This window comes from Musca vetustissima, unplaced genomic scaffold (genome assembly GCF_032173495.1).
Source record: "Musca vetustissima isolate MV318-11 ecotype Yass unplaced genomic scaffold, APGP_CSIRO_Mvet_v1 utg11625, whole genome shotgun sequence".
Taxonomy (NCBI): domain Eukaryota; kingdom Metazoa; phylum Arthropoda; class Insecta; order Diptera; family Muscidae; genus Musca; species Musca vetustissima.
In genome coordinates, this window is record NW_026885638.1 from 40,755 (window position 1) to 59,792 (window position 19,038).

At 33.0% G+C, this 19,038-nt stretch overlaps 1 protein-coding gene across 1 annotated transcript; it reads left to right on the forward strand.

Annotated features, from left to right (window-relative positions):
• The first annotated feature begins 2,701 nt into the window (after positions 1 to 2,701).
• Positions 2,702 to 17,342, forward strand: LOC133332860 (angiogenic factor with G patch and FHA domains 1). Its single transcript, XM_061541229.1, has 10 exons — positions 2,702 to 2,821; positions 2,893 to 3,010; positions 14,850 to 14,986; positions 15,044 to 15,154; positions 15,678 to 16,074; positions 16,162 to 16,322; positions 16,428 to 16,749; positions 16,815 to 16,935; positions 17,005 to 17,107; positions 17,167 to 17,342. Exons 1-10 carry the CDS (start codon positions 2,702 to 2,704, stop codon positions 17,329 to 17,331), a joined length of 1,755 nt encoding a protein of 584 aa, XP_061397213.1. The 3' UTR covers positions 17,332 to 17,342.
• Positions 17,343 to 19,038: the final 1,696 nt, after the last annotated feature.

A 19,038-nucleotide genomic window follows, 5' to 3' on the forward strand; every position in this document is an offset into this window, starting at 1 on the left:
TATAAGACCATGACTACGTACTAAGAAAAAGTTGCTTAGGTTTCGAACAATACTGTATATGAATTAACCCGTTCTTACAACACTATTCTTAAAGGGCTAAGCAGAATGTTCGCGTTGAGCGTTTTTTTATCACGTTAACGCACGCAGAAAGTTAAAATATATTACCCTCCGAAGCGCAGCGCACATGAACTTCGAGCGTTTGTGTTATCGTTTCCTAGTGGTTGTTATATTTTCGGTAACACATAAAGCGACGGGTGGCTCAATGCGAGCATTCTGCTTAGCCCTTAATTCATGTCATTAGAGTTTTTTTTATTTTAAACTTTTTGTTTCTTTTTTAAACCAAAATTGTAACATATTTACGAGAATCACATATGGATCTAAATAGAAAAAATTATTCTCTTTCTCCTGACTATAGTAAGAACCCACATCTATTTAATTTTAATTCATGTTTTCCATTTTTTGTGAAAATATTGTTGTTTTAAATATATTTTCTCTACTCTAAATGTCACATATAAATTTGGAGAATTTTTGTTTGGGTTTCCCCATATTTGTTTAACGTTTTGTACGCTAATTAGAACCAAAGGGAAATAAATGCATATTGCATTATGTAGATTACAAAATTTACATCCTTCTACATATATTTTGACAACATTCAGCTTTCAAAAGTTTAATGAAAATATCCTCCTTCGAAATGTACGCACAACTTGTGTTCAGTGGCAATAATTACAAGATGTTTATTGTCTTGAAGTTTGCAGACTCTATAATCTATAAATATATTTTGTAACATATATAGCATGGTATAATAATAAAAGGTAACAGCAAGTCCCAGATGATTTGATTCCAAAGTAATACTAGTGTCAAAGTCAATGTTTGACATTTTGTCATTGTATGGTTTCTTGTCAATAGTTGTGATGAAATATTTCAAAAAATATGTGCATACATAAAATTAAAAAATAACATTGAATTTATGATATGACTCTAATTTCGGATTCCGAGGTCTTGGAGGCGAGCAAATCTTTGCATGCAAATCTCTATATAGGTCTACGCTTTGGCATTGCCCCATAGTGAATGAAATATAATCAAACAAACGTCCAGTTGTATTTATGGTATGTTGAAGTTCTATATATGCATATGATAATAAAGATGAGTAAAATCATGGAACAATAATACAAGGTAGGGCAGCTTGAGGTGAATTACAAAACAGCAACTATGCACGTGTGCCTTATTCTGCCAAAAATAAAATAAATATACGCAACAAGTGTTTGTGTATATTTGACATTTTTTCAACACAAAACTAAAAACGCGAAAAATGAATGAAAGGTTATGATTTCTTTCAAAAATTCAGTAGGGAATTTTTGTTTCATCCATAACAAATAAATTACTTCCAGACGAACATGTTAAAAACATAATTTTCATTTCAATTAAATTTGAATATATTTCAATTTATTTTGAATTTATTTGACATTGTATTCAACACAATACACACACATACACAAAATATGTATTTTGATTTGATGGAACAAGCCACCTTGAGAAAAAATTGAAATCAGTTGGTAGCTGTGCCCTACCTTGTAATAATTATACCATGAGTAAAATGTTTTTCTCTATTAGATTTCTGGTGAGAAATGAGAGTCAACAAAAACATGTGTACAAGAATAGAAGGACAATTCGTCGAACAGTTTGTGCTTATTTATACATTTAACAATAACTTAATTGTTTTTAATGTGACCATTTCAAATCTTTTTATAGCATCCAAGCAAATAAACTTTTAATGCCAGAACCTGGTATATAAAAATACATAGATGTTAGATGTTAGAAAATCTCTCCACTAAAAGTTATAAATATAGGACCATTTTATAAATATAGGACCCCCATATAAGGGTGCCACCCAATTTTCTGTATTTTGGGGTTCTTGAACGAGTTTTTCAACCAAATTCTTTGTAATTTGGTTTTTGTAGTCGTATATGGTAACAAATGGTTAAAATGGTTATCGGATTTGTTCCGCGTTTTGGGTTGCGTTGTAAGACTTTGTTGTAATCATTATACCTGCGGAGGATATCGAGAAAAAAAAAATTTGAACGTGAACCGATAATAAACTATATTCCGTTTAGTTCGGTAGATAAAACACGTCGCAAGTTAAGAGAAAGCTTAACACGGCGCCATTTTGTAATTTTTTAGGCGTGATTAACTCTTTAAAATGTGTCGCTCTTGGGAGTCGTCCGAAGACGAACTGAAAAATTTAATTTATAATAGTACGTTTACATATGTCAAATAAATCCTCATAATGTAGGTTAACTCGGTAAAAAGTTCCAATGTATATGCCGTTTTCCGTTAGAGGCTGTTGTTGTGTCGTAAATATCTTTAAAAAAATTTTACCGACTCGTGTCACCCTGTAATTTCGATAATAATGCTGTTATCGAAAGTTAGCTAACTTCACACAGAGACTGTTTTGCACAGAGACTGTTGGTCCTCGTCTCGCTTGCTTTCACCCTTTTCGTAAACACGCGAATCGTCTTTGTCTCGTTCGTTTTCAGCTCGTTTACAGCGTTGTATTTTGATACATTTATTTTTACGAACGCAACAGCAGTGCAGGAAGGAGCTGCGAAAACAGTTCTAAGTTTTGGAAATGTCGAACAGTGAATCGGAGAACTCAGACAATGGGAAGAAATCACCAAAATCCAGAAAAGTGCGTCCGAAGAATATGGACGATGTTAGAGAAATGTCCAAAGAAGACTTGTATGAATACATCGAAAACCTGCACGCTCTTTTGAAGCAACACGACAAGAAACTTAAAAAATACAAGGAGAAGATCCGTAAATTGGTAGGTTTGTACTATTTGATACGTCGATGATGCATATGGGTTTCATTTTGTTAACGTTACAATTATTTCAGGAACATAAAATCGACCATATTAAAGATAATGTAGAGAGCAATAAATCGTCGGAAACCCTTGGTAAAGAATCGACTGCCAAAACAGTGGAGATAACGAAAACAAAGGAAACAGATGAGAGTAAGTTCTGTCTTTATTTCTTATCCGTGATCATAAATTTAAAATACAAATTCGTAAAAGGAATTCAGTTTCCTCGACTCGCCACAGCAGCCACCAGCGCAGCTCCTCTTCCAGATCCATCCTCAGAAAGCATTATATCAAAATCTACATTAGTATTGACCATTTTTTTCATGGCTGCACGCATATATGCATCGAATTTAGGATGAAAACGATAAACGGACCCGTCAACTCCAACAACAACTTTGGGTTCGTTGATTTTGTTAATCAGTCCACTTATTCCAACTGCTACTAAATTGGCAGCTCTCTGCGATACACACTCACAGATGTAACGTAACTTTTGGCAATCTTCCACAGAAGGTCTGTCAATTCCAAATAATTGTTTAATAATTCCTCGGGTATTTCTAAATTCTGGAAAGGCATCAGCTTCAATTTCCGATATCATGCTTGTTTCGAAACATTCACATTCATTGGATAACTTTGTTATAAAAGCTGCTTTGTTCTGAGATAGAACAAATATTAGATTCTTTTTCAGGGCATCCAATAGAACTAAGCGCACAAGATCTCCCAAGTACATTCCTAAAATAAAAACAAAATGTGGATTACATAGAGTTGGAAAATATTGGAGTTTAAAAATGTGATGAACATTTTTTCTGTACGTTTATTAAATGCTAAAGACAGATTAAGAAATATTTTTTTTATAACTTCTATTAATTAAAAACATCGTATTCGGGGATAATTTGGGCATCAAACTATATTATCTCACCTTAATATTAAATCGAATTTGGAACAGAAGCAGAGAGATAATTATTAATTTGAAATAATTATTTGATTGTGTGGGAGGATTGGAACAATATTGTCTATAGATTCTGCTTCTAGTTTGGAACAGCTCGAGGTAAACAAACATTATGACGTTCAAAGTTTGTATCAAATCGTGTAAGACATTCGCTTTAAATAAGATGTATTGATTTTTTAGAACGCTGAGGTGTGGATCAAATCCTCAAAGTTTGAACCAAATCGAAATTAATCGTGTGAACCAGGCAGGAGACGGACATGAATAAATCGAATTCAAATTATATCGACGCCTCCGAACCATAGTATGCTAAGTCGATGTTTTAAAGTTCTTTACGTTTTTAGATACTACGGTCCTTAATTTCAATTCTCTGAAATTTTGGTAATCATCGGCCAATCCAAACCAAAATTATAAGCAAAAATGTAAGATATATGAAACTTCCATACTTTGAGAGCTTCTACTGAAAAACTCACTTTTCAGACTTAGCATACTATTCTTCGGAGGCGTCGATATTACAATTCACGGGTAATGTGGACTACCAGGTCCAACATTATATGTCTAAAAAATGTTATTGCATTATATTTAAAGTTGCGAATAAAAATAACTTGGCGGGCAATATGGACGAGTATGTGCGGGTAATGTGGACCAGTAAGATAAAAGGCAGGTTGTGGATTGGTTTAAATACATTTCAATTTATTGCAATCTTGGGCGCCAACGAATGCAAAAATGTATGGGTTAATGTTTTGGAATAGCCGCATTTAAAGGCACTGCCCCATTTTCGGTATTTTGAAGGTCCTAGCTTCATTATCCCACCGAAGTAGCTGTAATTTGGCATATCGAGTTTTCAGAGGATATAATACCGCCTCGTAAAAATGGCCCATGTCTCGAATTAGTCTCCATGAAAATTCCCCGTTTCAATTCAATTTCAAGGTGACATTGTCATATTTCAAGAATTTTTTAAGATATGGGTGTGGTCCATATTAGTTCACTTTACCCGAAATTACTCTACTATCAACAACGAATTCGCGGACGCAAAAAAAATTAAAGGAGTTTTAAAAATACACAGACATTTTTTCTAAAATTTATTTTTATATAATCAGATATGTATGAAAAGATAAAACGTAAAAAATCACACCTTTTTACATCCATATAAAAATGAATGTAAGTAAAGTTATGAGTTTTTCAATATAGAGAAGGGGGTAAATTTGTGTACAGTACTAATTTGTGTAGACATTCCAAATTATTTACATAGTTTCGTATTCAAATTGTATGAATTCTGCTATCAGAATTATTTTTTAATCTTGTTAAAATTAATATAGACAATATTTTAAAATGATTTTTCTGTCGAGTTTGCATTTGGTTTTCTTGATATTTGACTTTAATTTTTCCGAAAGACTGTATTGTAAATCCTGAATGCAAGGATGTAGCGATGCCAAATCTTGAGCATATCCTATTTAGGATAGTTGCATTAAATCTGTGAACAGAAAGTTGTTCTAAGATTGCTCGGGGCTCAAGGGGTTAATATAGGCAATCGAATTAATTCTAACCTGCTGGTGTAAGACGGGAACACAAAATCACTATTCCAATGTAAACATCTAAGTGCAAAAAGTAAGAATTGTTTCTGCACTGACTCGATATTGCATATTCAGGAACCCATATTCTAATATAGGTCTAACAAGAGACGTGTATAGTTGTTTTTTATATAAGGATCCGAGAATTCTTTGAGACACCGTTTTATAAAATCGAATACACCATAGTCTTTATTTACCATTGAAATAACATGATTGTTAAACTTTAACTTTGGATCCATTAAAATACCAAGATCCGCGAATGATTCTACTGTTGACAAAACCGAACCGTTAATGTTGTACTGCTGAAACTACACTTACATATCTGAGTACAATTAAAGAATAATAGATCTATGGTTTTGGTTGACCCTTTCCCTCAAAATGCCTATATGCCACCAGGGTCGTGCATGTTTTAAGAGGCCTGTCGAATTTGCATCTTTCAATCCCATAGAGTAGTTATAAGGGATTGGCGAAAATTATAAAAGGAAAAACTGACACATTAATTGGGTCAATGCCTAGTCAGTTTGATGCAATAATAAAAAAAGAATAATAATAGACAACAAAAAAATTTAATATGTGAACGACTTTTTATGGATAAATATTTAGATTTCTATCCTAAACTATAGTCTTCCCTGCCTTACCCCTCGACGGACAGTGACATACATTCCCACTTAATAAATAGTTGTTTTTTTTTATAAAAAAAAACCAAACTGGGATTCAGCCTGACTATTTTGCAAAAACAAAATACAAATGGTATCCCAAATAACCTGCCAAACTACTGAAATTTCTATTTTGGTCGAGAACTCAAAATTAAATGCGTTTTATTCATAATTGTCCCGCACCACATATTCCTCACAAGAATAAAATTCTATGTCAATTTAGCTATGTCCGTCTGTTGAAATCACGATAGAACTCACAATATTGAAGTTAGGGCGTTAAAATTTTTCACATACAGTATCGGCAAAACCTAAGCACCCCCTCTTTACATTTGTAAATCATAATTGTTTTTATAAAAACAAAATTATACAAATTGTTCCTATATTTCTTTTTAACCCTTTGTGGCCCGACTTTTTTCCGTAATCACAGATTTAATGCAACCATCTAAATAGGATATTAACAAAATTTGACGTCGCTACATCCCTGCATTTGGGAGATACAGTGCATTTTTTCTGAAAAAATAATAATCGACGGAAAAATCATTTTAAATTATTCTCTATATTCTTTTTTACAAGAATCAAAAATAATTCTGATGGCAGAATTCGTACAATTCGAATACGAAACGACTTAAATAATTTGGACTGTATACACAAATTAGTACTGTACATAATCAGTCTATAATCAGTTCTTGACATATGAAGTCTAAAGAATATATATCTACTAGCTGCATATTAAATATTAGTTCATAAAGAATTAATTATTACAAACATAGATATTCAGAATTAAAAACAACATTTTTGAAATTCGAACACACATTTTAAGTCGGAAGTGTATGCAGACAAAGCTAAAGCACCACGGAATTTAAAGTACAGAAAAAAACTATTAAAGGCAAAATTTCGTTGCGTATCTTTTATTCTGGAGGACGCTCGCAAATCTCTTAAACATAGAGGATATTAAATTATTAATTATTTAAGGCTATATTGCTTCCCTGACAATTTTTTCCGACTCCAAAAAAGTTTTCTTTATTATTGTATTTTTGATTTAATTATCTCCCAACAAGTTTTGGATTGGGTTCGTTGGCTTATTTAAAATTCAGTTGGGTGCACAATATTCGATTAATAGATCAATAATTTTTAGGTTAATTAACAAGTTTTTTCGCAAACCTCAAACATGTCGCGAAACATCGTACCCTGAAGAGTCCTTAATAAAAGGGACAATCTAAAATGGTTACACTGCATTCTATAGGAAAATTCTTAAACAAAAACAGTCTTGAATCGCCAAGGCCCATCTCAAAATGAGTGTCAAAAAATAATAATAATATTGTTTGTATTTTAATAAAATTGATTACTAATTATTAATCTATATAAAAACATATACATTATCTAATTCATAATAACGTATATCTCTTTTTTTATTGATTAGATTTGGTTATTTACCTCCTACGAAGTTTATTTGAAGACAATAAAATATGTTGAATGCAATTTGATAAGGTTTTTCAAATTCATAAAAAGTCACCTTGAAATATTCAGTGTGCTTTAATTATTTTTTTTTCATAATAAATTTTTAGACCCTTTAGCGAAGCACTTATCTATTTTTTTTTCTTGCGAAGCTAAATCCCGAGCTGAGTTTGGAGTACATATTTTTCCAAAACCTTATTAGAAATTAAATTATTGTCGAAATATTAATTGTTCAATTAATTGGTCTCTTTCCGTACTCAAAAGGTGGCGAAACTTTTCAATACAATCGACATAAAAAATTACTATATATCGCCTCTCCTTTAACCAATATGGATGATAATTGTGAATTTAATATTAAGTGCGAATGGAATAAAGCTTTGAAATACTAACCCGATATCATTTTCTCAAATAACTGTGTACCAGCATTTAATGACTTTTTGTCAATTTCATTATCATAATCGGTGCGTATAAAATCCAATAATCCACTGTCCCCAAATGCACCCCATTCCGTGTTGATTAGAACATATTTATTGTTCACTTTGTATTCTGGCTCTAGCAGATCAACTTCTTGTACTTTTTCAACATAACAGGCGTTACAGCCTGTTCCAATGATAACACCTATGTGACATTCGGGATTTCGATGGGCGCAGGACATTAGAGTACCGGTTGTATCATTTAAAATTGCCATGACGTGAATTTCTAAATCACCACGTCGAGCTATGGCCTCTTTCAGGAGACGGCCCACATCTTCTTGTTCCACACCCGAACACTGAAAACCTTTGGTCCATCGAACCAAAAGAGCTTTGGTAAGGCCAAGTTGGATGCATGGAAAAGAAAATGTGAATCCCAGCGGTAAATGCTCGTTTGCCACTTTATGACCTTCCACAAAAGTTGCCAAACACTGGGCAATATGATCGAATAATTCTTCGCCGGGACCTAACATAATGTCCTTGGGCACAGCGTATATCTCAGACTCCACAACGGCTTCATGGTGACCTTTCAAAGTAACCAAAAGGACTCGGAAATTTGTTCCTCCCAAATCCAATGCCAGATATTTGCCCACTTCATTTCCTGTGGGTAGGTCCTGGACATATGTCACGTAGCATTTGGTATCGGCTTGTTTGTGTGTGCTGGCAGACAAGCCTTTGCGTATTTCGCTACAAAAACGTTTGTAAACTTCCTGTAATTGCGAGTCGCTTAAGACAAGTGGTTTAAGGAATTCCCTTAGACGTTCGTCGTGCATTCTGGTCTTTGTGGATATGGATGTTTCTGTCGTTAACACTGTTTATTTTCTTGGGTTATTTATTATTGATATTATTTCACTTGCTGGAGACCACTGACACAACCCTTTTGTTTCAATATCAAATTGCAACTATTTGAACACGGCGTTATATTTTCCTAATACTTTGGGTTATTGTTTGGTGTTGACGCTTCGCACTGAATTGATTACTAGTCTCTGGTAGCGCTATGGCAAAAGGCTTATTCGCGTGAATCTACCTTTTCGACTGTCTGTGTGTGTTTTTTGCGAAATTATTTCAATTATGAAGTCGTCGTATACATCTGCCAAAGCAGATTTTGATAAGAATTTAGTTTTTAATTGTTTGCCTTTTTACATTATTTAGTTGTATATTTTATAGCTTGGCATTATATTTTTATTGTATTTTTTATCAAAGAAATGAGTTTTGTCGTTTTAGGTAGATATAGGTATATAGGTGTATCAGTTAGATTGATTCAGTTATGATAAAGATAGATGGTGTATTTCGATAAATATTCGATATGGAATTTAAATATTTTCTGGAGGCGGGAGATATAGAAGGCGTATCGATTTTTCTTATCAAGCTACTTTGTTTTTTGTTTCATCGCCAGAAAGATGATGTTTAACCCTCCGTTACATAGTGATGGAAATTTCCATCGTACCAATGAATGCCCATTGGTCTCTAATACATGTTCCTGTTATTTTGAAACCAATTTCTGAAGAAGTTTGAGATTTTTACATCTGCACTAATTTTTTTAATATTTGTTCCTTTATTCTGAGCACCAATCTATCACCTTGAAATGTTTTCAACCAAAAAGAAAAAAGTGTATCAATACTGTACCACACAGTGGTACAGGGTATTATGTCTTTGTGCATATGATTGTAACAGGCAAAAGGAAAGGAGATAGACCCATGGTTCTTTTTTTATTTTTTCGATAATATGCATATAATCACATTCTGAGTCGATTTATGCATGTTAAATTGTAAACAATGTGCAGGTGGCATTTATGATCCGATTTGGATGAAATTTGGCACAAGTTTTTTAATTGCCCCGAGGACGAACTCTATTGAAATTGGAGAAACTCGGTTCAGATTTAGATAGTTTCCATATATAGTTTCGTTCGATTTTATGTAAATGGTGCACCACACTGCCAATATTTTCCAGATTTATATAATATTTTATACAGCGTACTGAATTAAGTCCAGTTTGATGTCTGTGATGTTTTATTGAAATCGCTTCAGATATAGCTATACAGCTCCCATATATACTTTCGTCCAATTTAATGTAACAAAAGGAACGAATTGGTAAAGAAACAAAACGAAGATAACTATTAGAAATTAGATTGAAAAGTAATTAATAATAAAATAGTAAAATATGCAATATATATATATATATATATACACTTTTTGATATACAAACACGTATTTTATCACCAAATATTTATATTTAAAATAGGTTACGGAGCACTATAAAATTTTTCAACAATCACGACAGGGTTGCCATTTCTTTGGTATGCTGTTTTATTGGTTTAAATATCTATCTAGATCCGATTCCGATTTCCATAGCATCCAAAGATGCTATGTGTCTTCTATCTACCAGATATTGTACACATTATAATCTCTTGTATGTACCCAACATGGTGAAGGATATAATATAGTCGGCTCCGACTGACTTTTGATCATTCCTTACTGGTTTTCTTTTCATGAAGAAGATACCTTATCTTTATGATTAGTTATATTATTGTATTGAATGATAGAACAACCTTGCAATGCGTGGTATTAAGGGCTTAATATATATATATATATATATATATATTGCGTCGTCTTGAAAATGCTTTGCACTATTTTAAAATGTTTTACTTAAGAGTATTGAAAAAAATGAAACAAAACTGGAGGGTAGATTCAAGTCCTTCAGTTCTCAGCAAAATTCATAGAGTTTTTTATTATAGATTTTTTTTGACTTATGACGCGGTGTAAAGTCTTGGTAAAGGGATGCTTTCTTCATTCGGTAATTTTGTTGAATATCGCTATGTAGAGGAGGTGATGCAAATGTGGTATAGGTTGGTAATGTGGTATAGTCACTTTTATTGTAAACTGAAAATTTTAGAATAAATGAAACATGTTCTTTAGTTTGCTGTTCTCAAAAAAATAAGATAGCAATGATCTGTTTAATTTATTTAAATCACGTTGAGAATCAGTTCCAAAAATTAAATTTTTAATGAAATTGACTTTTTTTCGGTTGAAGTTTAAAAATAATTTTTTGTTTTACAGATTTATTTTAATCTTTATTATGAAAGCATTAAAATAATCAGTAAGTACTAAAAATCAAATAAAATGCGCGATTGCACCACATATTTACCAATTTAGGAAAGAAACTAGACAATTATTCAGTGAACACAAGTGCAGGTAATGTGGTATACCTTGAGTCTGTATGAAAAAAAGCCAGCACAAGACAAAATCTCATTACTATTTGAAACATTTGTACTCTACGAGAGTCTTCCATGAATCACAAGGATGAAAAACAAAGGCTATGAGTTTTAACAAGTTCTCCATCCATAAATTAAATATTTCCATGTGTAGACATTATTATATAATAAAAATTAAAGTTCCATTCAATGTACCCGTTAAAAATCTTAACAGACATAAATCTCGAGCTAACTCGTATTCATTAAAAACAATAAATTGTATAAGATACTAATTGGAAGTGAAAATTATACTATACCACATTAACATCATGTGGTATACCCAGTGTTGCCAATTTAGCACTTTTAGTGCTAGATTTAGCACTTTTTAAACTCGTTTAGCACCAAAAAAAGTGATCTAGCACCTAGCACTTTTTTTAGCATTTTTTATTTTTCTGTAATTTTTTATAATTTTTGTTTCATCCCAACAAATTTTCCCGTTTTTCGATTTCATATTGACGCATTGAAATTTCCCTATGTTTCACGCGTTGAATTTGATTTTCCAATGTTAAAAAAGTGACAGTAGATTTGTAAGTAGGTACTTCATATGGTGACTATGACATTGTCTGCTAGTAGATTGTTTATTTGAAAAAACCAAATAAAGCGGTCCATTGAAATTTTCTGAAAATAAGTTTTTTAATGCACCGGCCATCCTGAATGCCAAGTTAAAACCACTCAAAACCACTTAAGAGTACCGAACAGGACCAAAATAGAAAAATGTCGGCAAACATATATTTTTATACCCTTCACCACACTAGGGTCAGGGTCTTATTTATTTGTGCATATGTTTGTAACAGGCAAAAGGAAACGAGATAGACACACGGTTCCTTTTGAGAATATGCATTGAATCACTTTTTAAGCTGATTTATGCATGTCCGTCCGTCTGTCAATGTTAAATTGTAAACAAAGTACAACTCGCATTTTTGATTCGAATTGGATTAAATTTGGCACAGCTCATTTATTTGTGGAAATAGGTTCAGATGTAGATATAGATTCCATATATATTTTCGTCCGATTTAAGGTAAGGCCCTATATATCCTTTCGATTTGCACGAAATTTGTGCATAGTGATTAAGCCTAGAAAGACGTGTGTTAAATTTCGTGAAAATCGGTTAAGATTTAGATATAGCTCCCATATATATTTCCGTCCGATTTAATGTAAATGGTGCACCAAAGTCCCTATATATATTTCGATTTGCACGAAATTTGGCATAGAGTATTAAATTAAGTTTGCAATGATGGGTGGTGAGTTTCGAGAAAATCGGTCCAGATTTCGATATATGTAGCTCCCATATAAATTGTCGTGCGATTTTATGTAAATGGTGCACCAAAGTCCCTATATATCCTACGATTGGCTTGAAATTTTGCATATGGTACTGCAAAATTTCAGAAAGATCTATGTTAAATTTCATGAATATCGGTTCAGATTTAGATATAGCCGATTTTAGGTAAATAGTGCACCAAAGTCCCTTTATATCCTTCGATTTGCTAACCTCCGAAATCCCGAAATACGAAATTACAGTTACTTTGGGATAATGGGGTGCTGCCGTTAACCAGCAACCCCTAAATATGTACATATATTAATAATTTCTGATAAGGAGATTTTTTACTCAATTTGAAATATCAAATTAAAGCCAATTCGATTTTAAAACGTGTTTATGAGGGCTACGTTTAAAAGTGGACCAATGTTGATAATTTTTAGTAAGAAGACTTTCTACACAGGGAGAATCCGAAATACAAAACCGCATATTAGGTTGAAAATGTGCCCAAAACCTTAAAAAAATCAAATATTGGGTATGGTATACACAAAAAAGACCAATATATTTAATTTCCAATACCAAATGTCCTAGGAGTAGTGCAATATATGGGCAAAATTCCAAAGCTCTGTTTTCAATATTGCGACCTCAATCGAATGGACATGGCTAAATCGACAAAGAATAGCCTTTAAGAAAAATGGGGTCTCTGATGAATATTTCATTATTACATATTAACAATTTTATTCATTTAATTTTTAGCACTTTTTTCTGGCACTTTTTTTAAATTTTCTAGCACTTTCTAGCATTTTTTTCAACAAAATCTAGCATTTTTTCTCAACAGAGTTTTGGCAACACTGGGTATACCACATTACCTGCACTTTTTTTAAAATCACTTTTAATGGAATTTCATTTTTTTCTCAAATATCTCTTAAATTATTAGAATAATATTATTTTCAAATTGATACATGGAAAGACAACACATGTAGCATGTTATGTGTAAAATTTCAATTTAATCGGATAAAAAATAAAAATTTGGCAACCTAAAAACAAATGGGTATACACATTTGCATCACCTCCTATAATAGTCACTGCTAATTAGCCTACCTTTTTCAAGGTAGTCATTCCATGGTTTATCCATTGTAACATAGACGGATAAATCGATTCGGCTCGTCGAGATATTATGATCGGTGTGCATAAGGCCAATAAATCGCGTTGTGTATGCTTAAGTTTTGAGAATCATAATGTTTCCATTAATTTTCAATTAAAACAAAAAATAATTTAAATTACGTATTAAATTAGCGATGCAATGGTGCACTATAACAGCACATTGGACCAGTGAATAATACGTGTTAGATCGTCATATGTGTGTTTACATAGGTCACCAGGTTTCCTTATCAATATGACAATCTATTTATTGATTATTTGCTATCAAAACTGCTTAGCGTTTATTCTGAATATTATTTATATTGTGCTTTCAATTTGAAAATGTGTTTCAAACTCGGAAGTAATACCACTTTCTAAAAATTATCAAATTAATCATGATCAGTTATATGTTAGTTAATTTCACTAAATATTGAAAAAACGAATATTGTATACAAAGTTGTCTCGGAAAAATAACATAGCGAAGCTATCCAATTTTATTATTACGTTTTTAATTGCAATGCCAGAATTGCTGTGGGTATGGTGCACATTTCATATCTATTTTCTATCTTTAAGGCAGGGAACAAACAATGCAATAATGATATCTTTAGATGCATTAGTGCAACAAATCTTATTTAATTCCACATTTTAAAGTCTAGCGCTACAACAAATTGTCAACAAATTATTGTTTGCTTTTCCCGTAAAGAAAAAATTCTCACAACAACGACTGACGGAAATCTTTTTGTTATGTGATGGTTAGCTAGATTCGTTGGTGGGCAGATAGATAGGAGTAAATGAATTTTGTTGTTGCCTGAAGAGTGTTTTGTCTAATTCGTGCAGTATTTAATACCCCTGTAATAACTGATTACGCGAAATTCAGTAAAACGTATGAGTACTTCTTGTGGTGTTTGCAATAAGATATTGTAGTTGTCCTCAGCCAATTTGCTTTGTTTGCCTTCTTTGGAGCATTAAATTTGTATTTACGTGTTATTTAAAAAGTAAAATTGTCTAATGAATCCGTTAGCTGGGAATAATTGCGGTTCGGGTTAAATCGATTTTTTACTGTTACTGTTTTACTTTAAAAAACATAATCATTTTCAAATTTCAGTTTTTAATTCAAATAAATAACTTAGTTTATTAAACTAAAACTTCCAACACACTTGAATTTAAGGGGAGGTTAAACATTATTATTTGGATCTCCTGCAAGCGGAAGTGTGTGAATTAGCTTAATTTTAACAATACATCTTTATTTCAGTATCCGCAGTGGATGCCTTTAGTTTCGTCGATGAAATGCGCCAGGCTGCACAACAAGCACAAAACATAAGTAATTTTGTATATGAACCAACATCTGGCTTGTACTATGATCAGAAATCAGGATATTATTATAATGCGGTAATATAAAATATTTTCATTAAAAAGAATCATTAATATAATTTCACTTTATTCTAGGAATATGGTCTTTATTATGACGGCAACACTGGTTGTTATTATAGCTTTAATGAACAAAAGAATTGCTATGAATTCCATTCACAAGTTCAAGTGCAAGCTTCTAAGTCAAATGTAAGTATTCTGAAGTAGTTTCCATTTGTTGTTATTCTTAAAGATCATATCTCAAGTTTACTCAACAAAAATTAAATTACGTAAAAAATAGAGTTAAACAATTCGTATATTCTCATGTCATTGTATATTCCAAATTCGACAATTTCGTTATTTTATTCCATTTGATAATGTTGTGTTTTCTGTCAACAAGTCAGTGGTCTTTGGAAAATTAGACGAAATATATTTTTTTAATTTCTCATCTTTACAAGTCATATTCTAATCAAAATATCCATTTATAAATTCTTAATTTATCTTCTTGTTTGTGTATTAATTGAATTTGTATTTCATATTTTACTATTTACCTTTTCCATGAACCCCATTTTAGGATACCAATAAAGATGGCTACCTTGAGAAACACGTAAATAATTCGTTTTTAGATCGTTTTTCAAACCTTTATATAGACCGAATGCGTAAAAATGCATTAGGTAAGAGTTAAAGACCAGAATGTTCGATGAAAACGCGGATTTCTTTTCTACTGTTGCAGGATAGTCAAGCTGACGATGAAATTGACGAGGTTATCTTCGACGAATTTGGTGTTGTTACCGACCGTGACAAATTGAAAAAGCTGAAAGAAGAGAAAGAACGTGTGGAAAAATCTAGGAAACATAAGAAGAAATCCACGAAAGATGAGGGTAAGGAAGATAAACACTCAAAGAGAAAAAAATCTCACAAAAAACGAAAACGCACGAAACGAGAATCAGCTGGATCACACAGCGATTCAGATGGTGAGAAGAGGAAGAAATGTAGAACAACTCGTACAGATATGGAAGATGGTGAAATTTCAACAAATTCCAGCAGCTCATCCGATTCTTCTCAAAGTGATTCTGAGAACGAAGATAGGGAAAAAGTACAGATATTCAAAACTGTTGGAAGGTTTCAAGGTATAATTTAAACACTAAAGAAAAGGAATTCGCGTTTTTCCACCAGCGAAACGAGGTTACATTTAAAAATATATTTATTTTATTTAGATATTGCTAAAAAGTATCCACCATCATTACGCATCATTGTGCAGGAATCTAACCTAGAGGGACTGAAGGTTGGCAGTCTCAGTTTAATAACATTCAAAGGTGGTAGTCTCGGACGTGAAGGAAATCACGATGTCATAATACCAGATGTCAATGTTTCAAAGGTATCTTTCAGCACCTCTAAATGATAGTACAAATTACATTAAGCACTTTCTTAAAGACAACATATATATTCCGAGAGTTCCATTTTTAATAATGATTATTTTTAGTTTCATCTCAAATTTAGCTACGACCATAAAAAAGGCATTTACAAATGTGTAGACTTGGGCTCTCGTAACGGTACCATATTAAATGGTACACGCATGTCTGCCTCAAAGACTGAAAGCGAATCATATGACTTGGTACACGGTAGCGTACTACAGATTGGACAGACAAAACTACTATGTCATGTACATGAGGGCAACAGTACATGTGGTCTCTGTGAACCGGGCTTGTTAATAGAGGCGACTCGTGAAGTTACTGCAGGTCCAACTCTTTCACACAAGGAACAACTAAAAAAACTCCAAAGGAAATACGGTTTGGAGAACGAAAGTATGTTTAATATGAGATACTATTTAAAAGAAATAAAATTCTAAAACTAGATCATTTCGTTAAAGAATTCACTGACGGTCAACAAAATGCAGGAAACAGTAGTTACCAAGATAGAGCTGCAACGAGGCGTTTAAATGTTGGCAGCAGTTCCGATAAGGAAAAAACACAAGTTGCTTCTGTGGATACGTAAGATTATCTGAAGATAAATATTTAGATTGCACTACTTCATTTATCACCATTATATCTTTATTGCAGTGCAATTTCTAGTGAAAACAAGGGCTTTAAAATGCTGTCGAAATTGGGATGGAATAAAGGTGAAACATTGGGTAAATCTCAGGCCGGTGGTCTTTTAGAACCGGTATGTTTAAGTATTCATTTCGTGAACTCTGAATTTCTTATAATATTATTTATTTTTAGATAAATGTCGAAGCCAATACCGGCACAAAGGGTTTAGGCTGTGATGATCCCACTGCTGGCATATCCCTAAATCCATCTGTTAAAAAGAAATTTGAGTTAATACAAAAGACAAAAGAGCGTTATCAAAAAGCTGATATTTTTAATATAAGCGATGATAGTAATTAAGTAAATACAAATTAATTTATATCGCATATATTTATTTGTAGCTAATTGAATTTGAGTTATTATACAAATAAAACGATCCGAATTACAAATTTTATTTAATGGCGAATTTATTTGACATTCCACAGAAACCCATGTCCCACTTTTTTATGCAGATTGGATTTCGTCGTTATAGCCGATATGTTGTTATAAACGATTTCGACTGTAGTTACAATACGACAAATTTGTCGTTAAAGATTCTGTTAACAACAGCATACAAAAAACTACGAAAATAATTTTAAAATGTCAATTTAACAATATTTACTGAGCCCCGATTTGTTTCTTAATCGTGGAACAATTTTCAGTTCACAGATTTAATGGAACTATCCTAAATATGATATGAACAAAATTTGACATATCTACATCCTTCCATTCGGGAGATACAGTACATTCTTTCTGAAAAATAAAAGTCCAATATAAGACAACCAAATGCAAAATCGACGGAAAAATCATTATAAATTATTTTCTACAATCTTTTTTGTTAGATTCAAAAATAATTCTGTTGGCAGAATTCGTACAATTCAAATACACGAAGCGTTTTAAATAATTTTTTAATAATACATAAATTAGTACTGTACACATGTTTGCTCTCTTCTCTATGTTAAAAAGCTCATAACTTTACAAAACATTTAAATTTTAGATTTTTCTTTTGATACGCGTCGTCCATATTCAGGACTTGACTTGACTAGCTGCACCGTAGTAAACTTAGTAAATCCCAGCATGCCTACATCAAAGTCAAATCAGTGGATACAGCTCTGCATGAGGTGGTTGGATGCATCGAGAAGAATATGGAGTCCTCTGGCTACACGTTGACAGCATTCCTCGATATCGAAGGAGCTTTCAACAATGTGAAGCTAGAGGCAATCCATTCTGCTCTCGTAGGCATAGTTATCCTCTCACTCCTTACGGAATGGATTGATAGAATGCTGGAAAGCAGAATTATCAACTCCTCCTTAGGAGAGAGTTCCGTGAGGAAATCTGTCAACAGAGGCACACCTCAGGGAGGAGTACTTTCCCCCCTGTTGTGGCTTCTGGTGATAAATGAGATACTTATGAAATTCAATCATCTCAGGATAAAAGTTGTAGCCTATGCCGATGATGTAGTCTTGCTGGTTGGGGGTAAGTTTATAACGACAATATCAGACATCCTGGAGGGTGCCCTTTCAACCCTGTCAAATTGGGCTTGCACCAAGGGTCTTGGTGTAAACGCCACTAAAACCGAACTGGTGCTCTTCACTAGGAAGCACAAAATTCCTAGTTTCCGTCTGCCATCACTTGGAGGAGTGACTTTAACCCTTTCTGATGAAGGTAAATATCTTGGCACTATCCTAGACCGCAAGTTACTGTGGAATAGGAATGTTGAGGAACGCTCCAAGAAGGGATTGCTGGCACTCTATTCATTCAAGAACTCCATAGGCAAGAGTTGGGGATTGAGACCCGGCTGTATACGACGATTGTCTTACCCATACTAACTTATGGTTGTCTTGTCTGGTGGCAGGGGGTGAACAAAAAGAAGCTGCTGACAAAACTGAACTTAGTACAGCGATCGGCTTCAATTCTGATCACCGGAGCATTAAGAAGTACACCACAGGCAGCCTTGAATGCAATCTTGAATCTCCAACCATTGGATATTCTGATCAAATTCCAGGCGGCCAGGTGTGCCCTGAGACT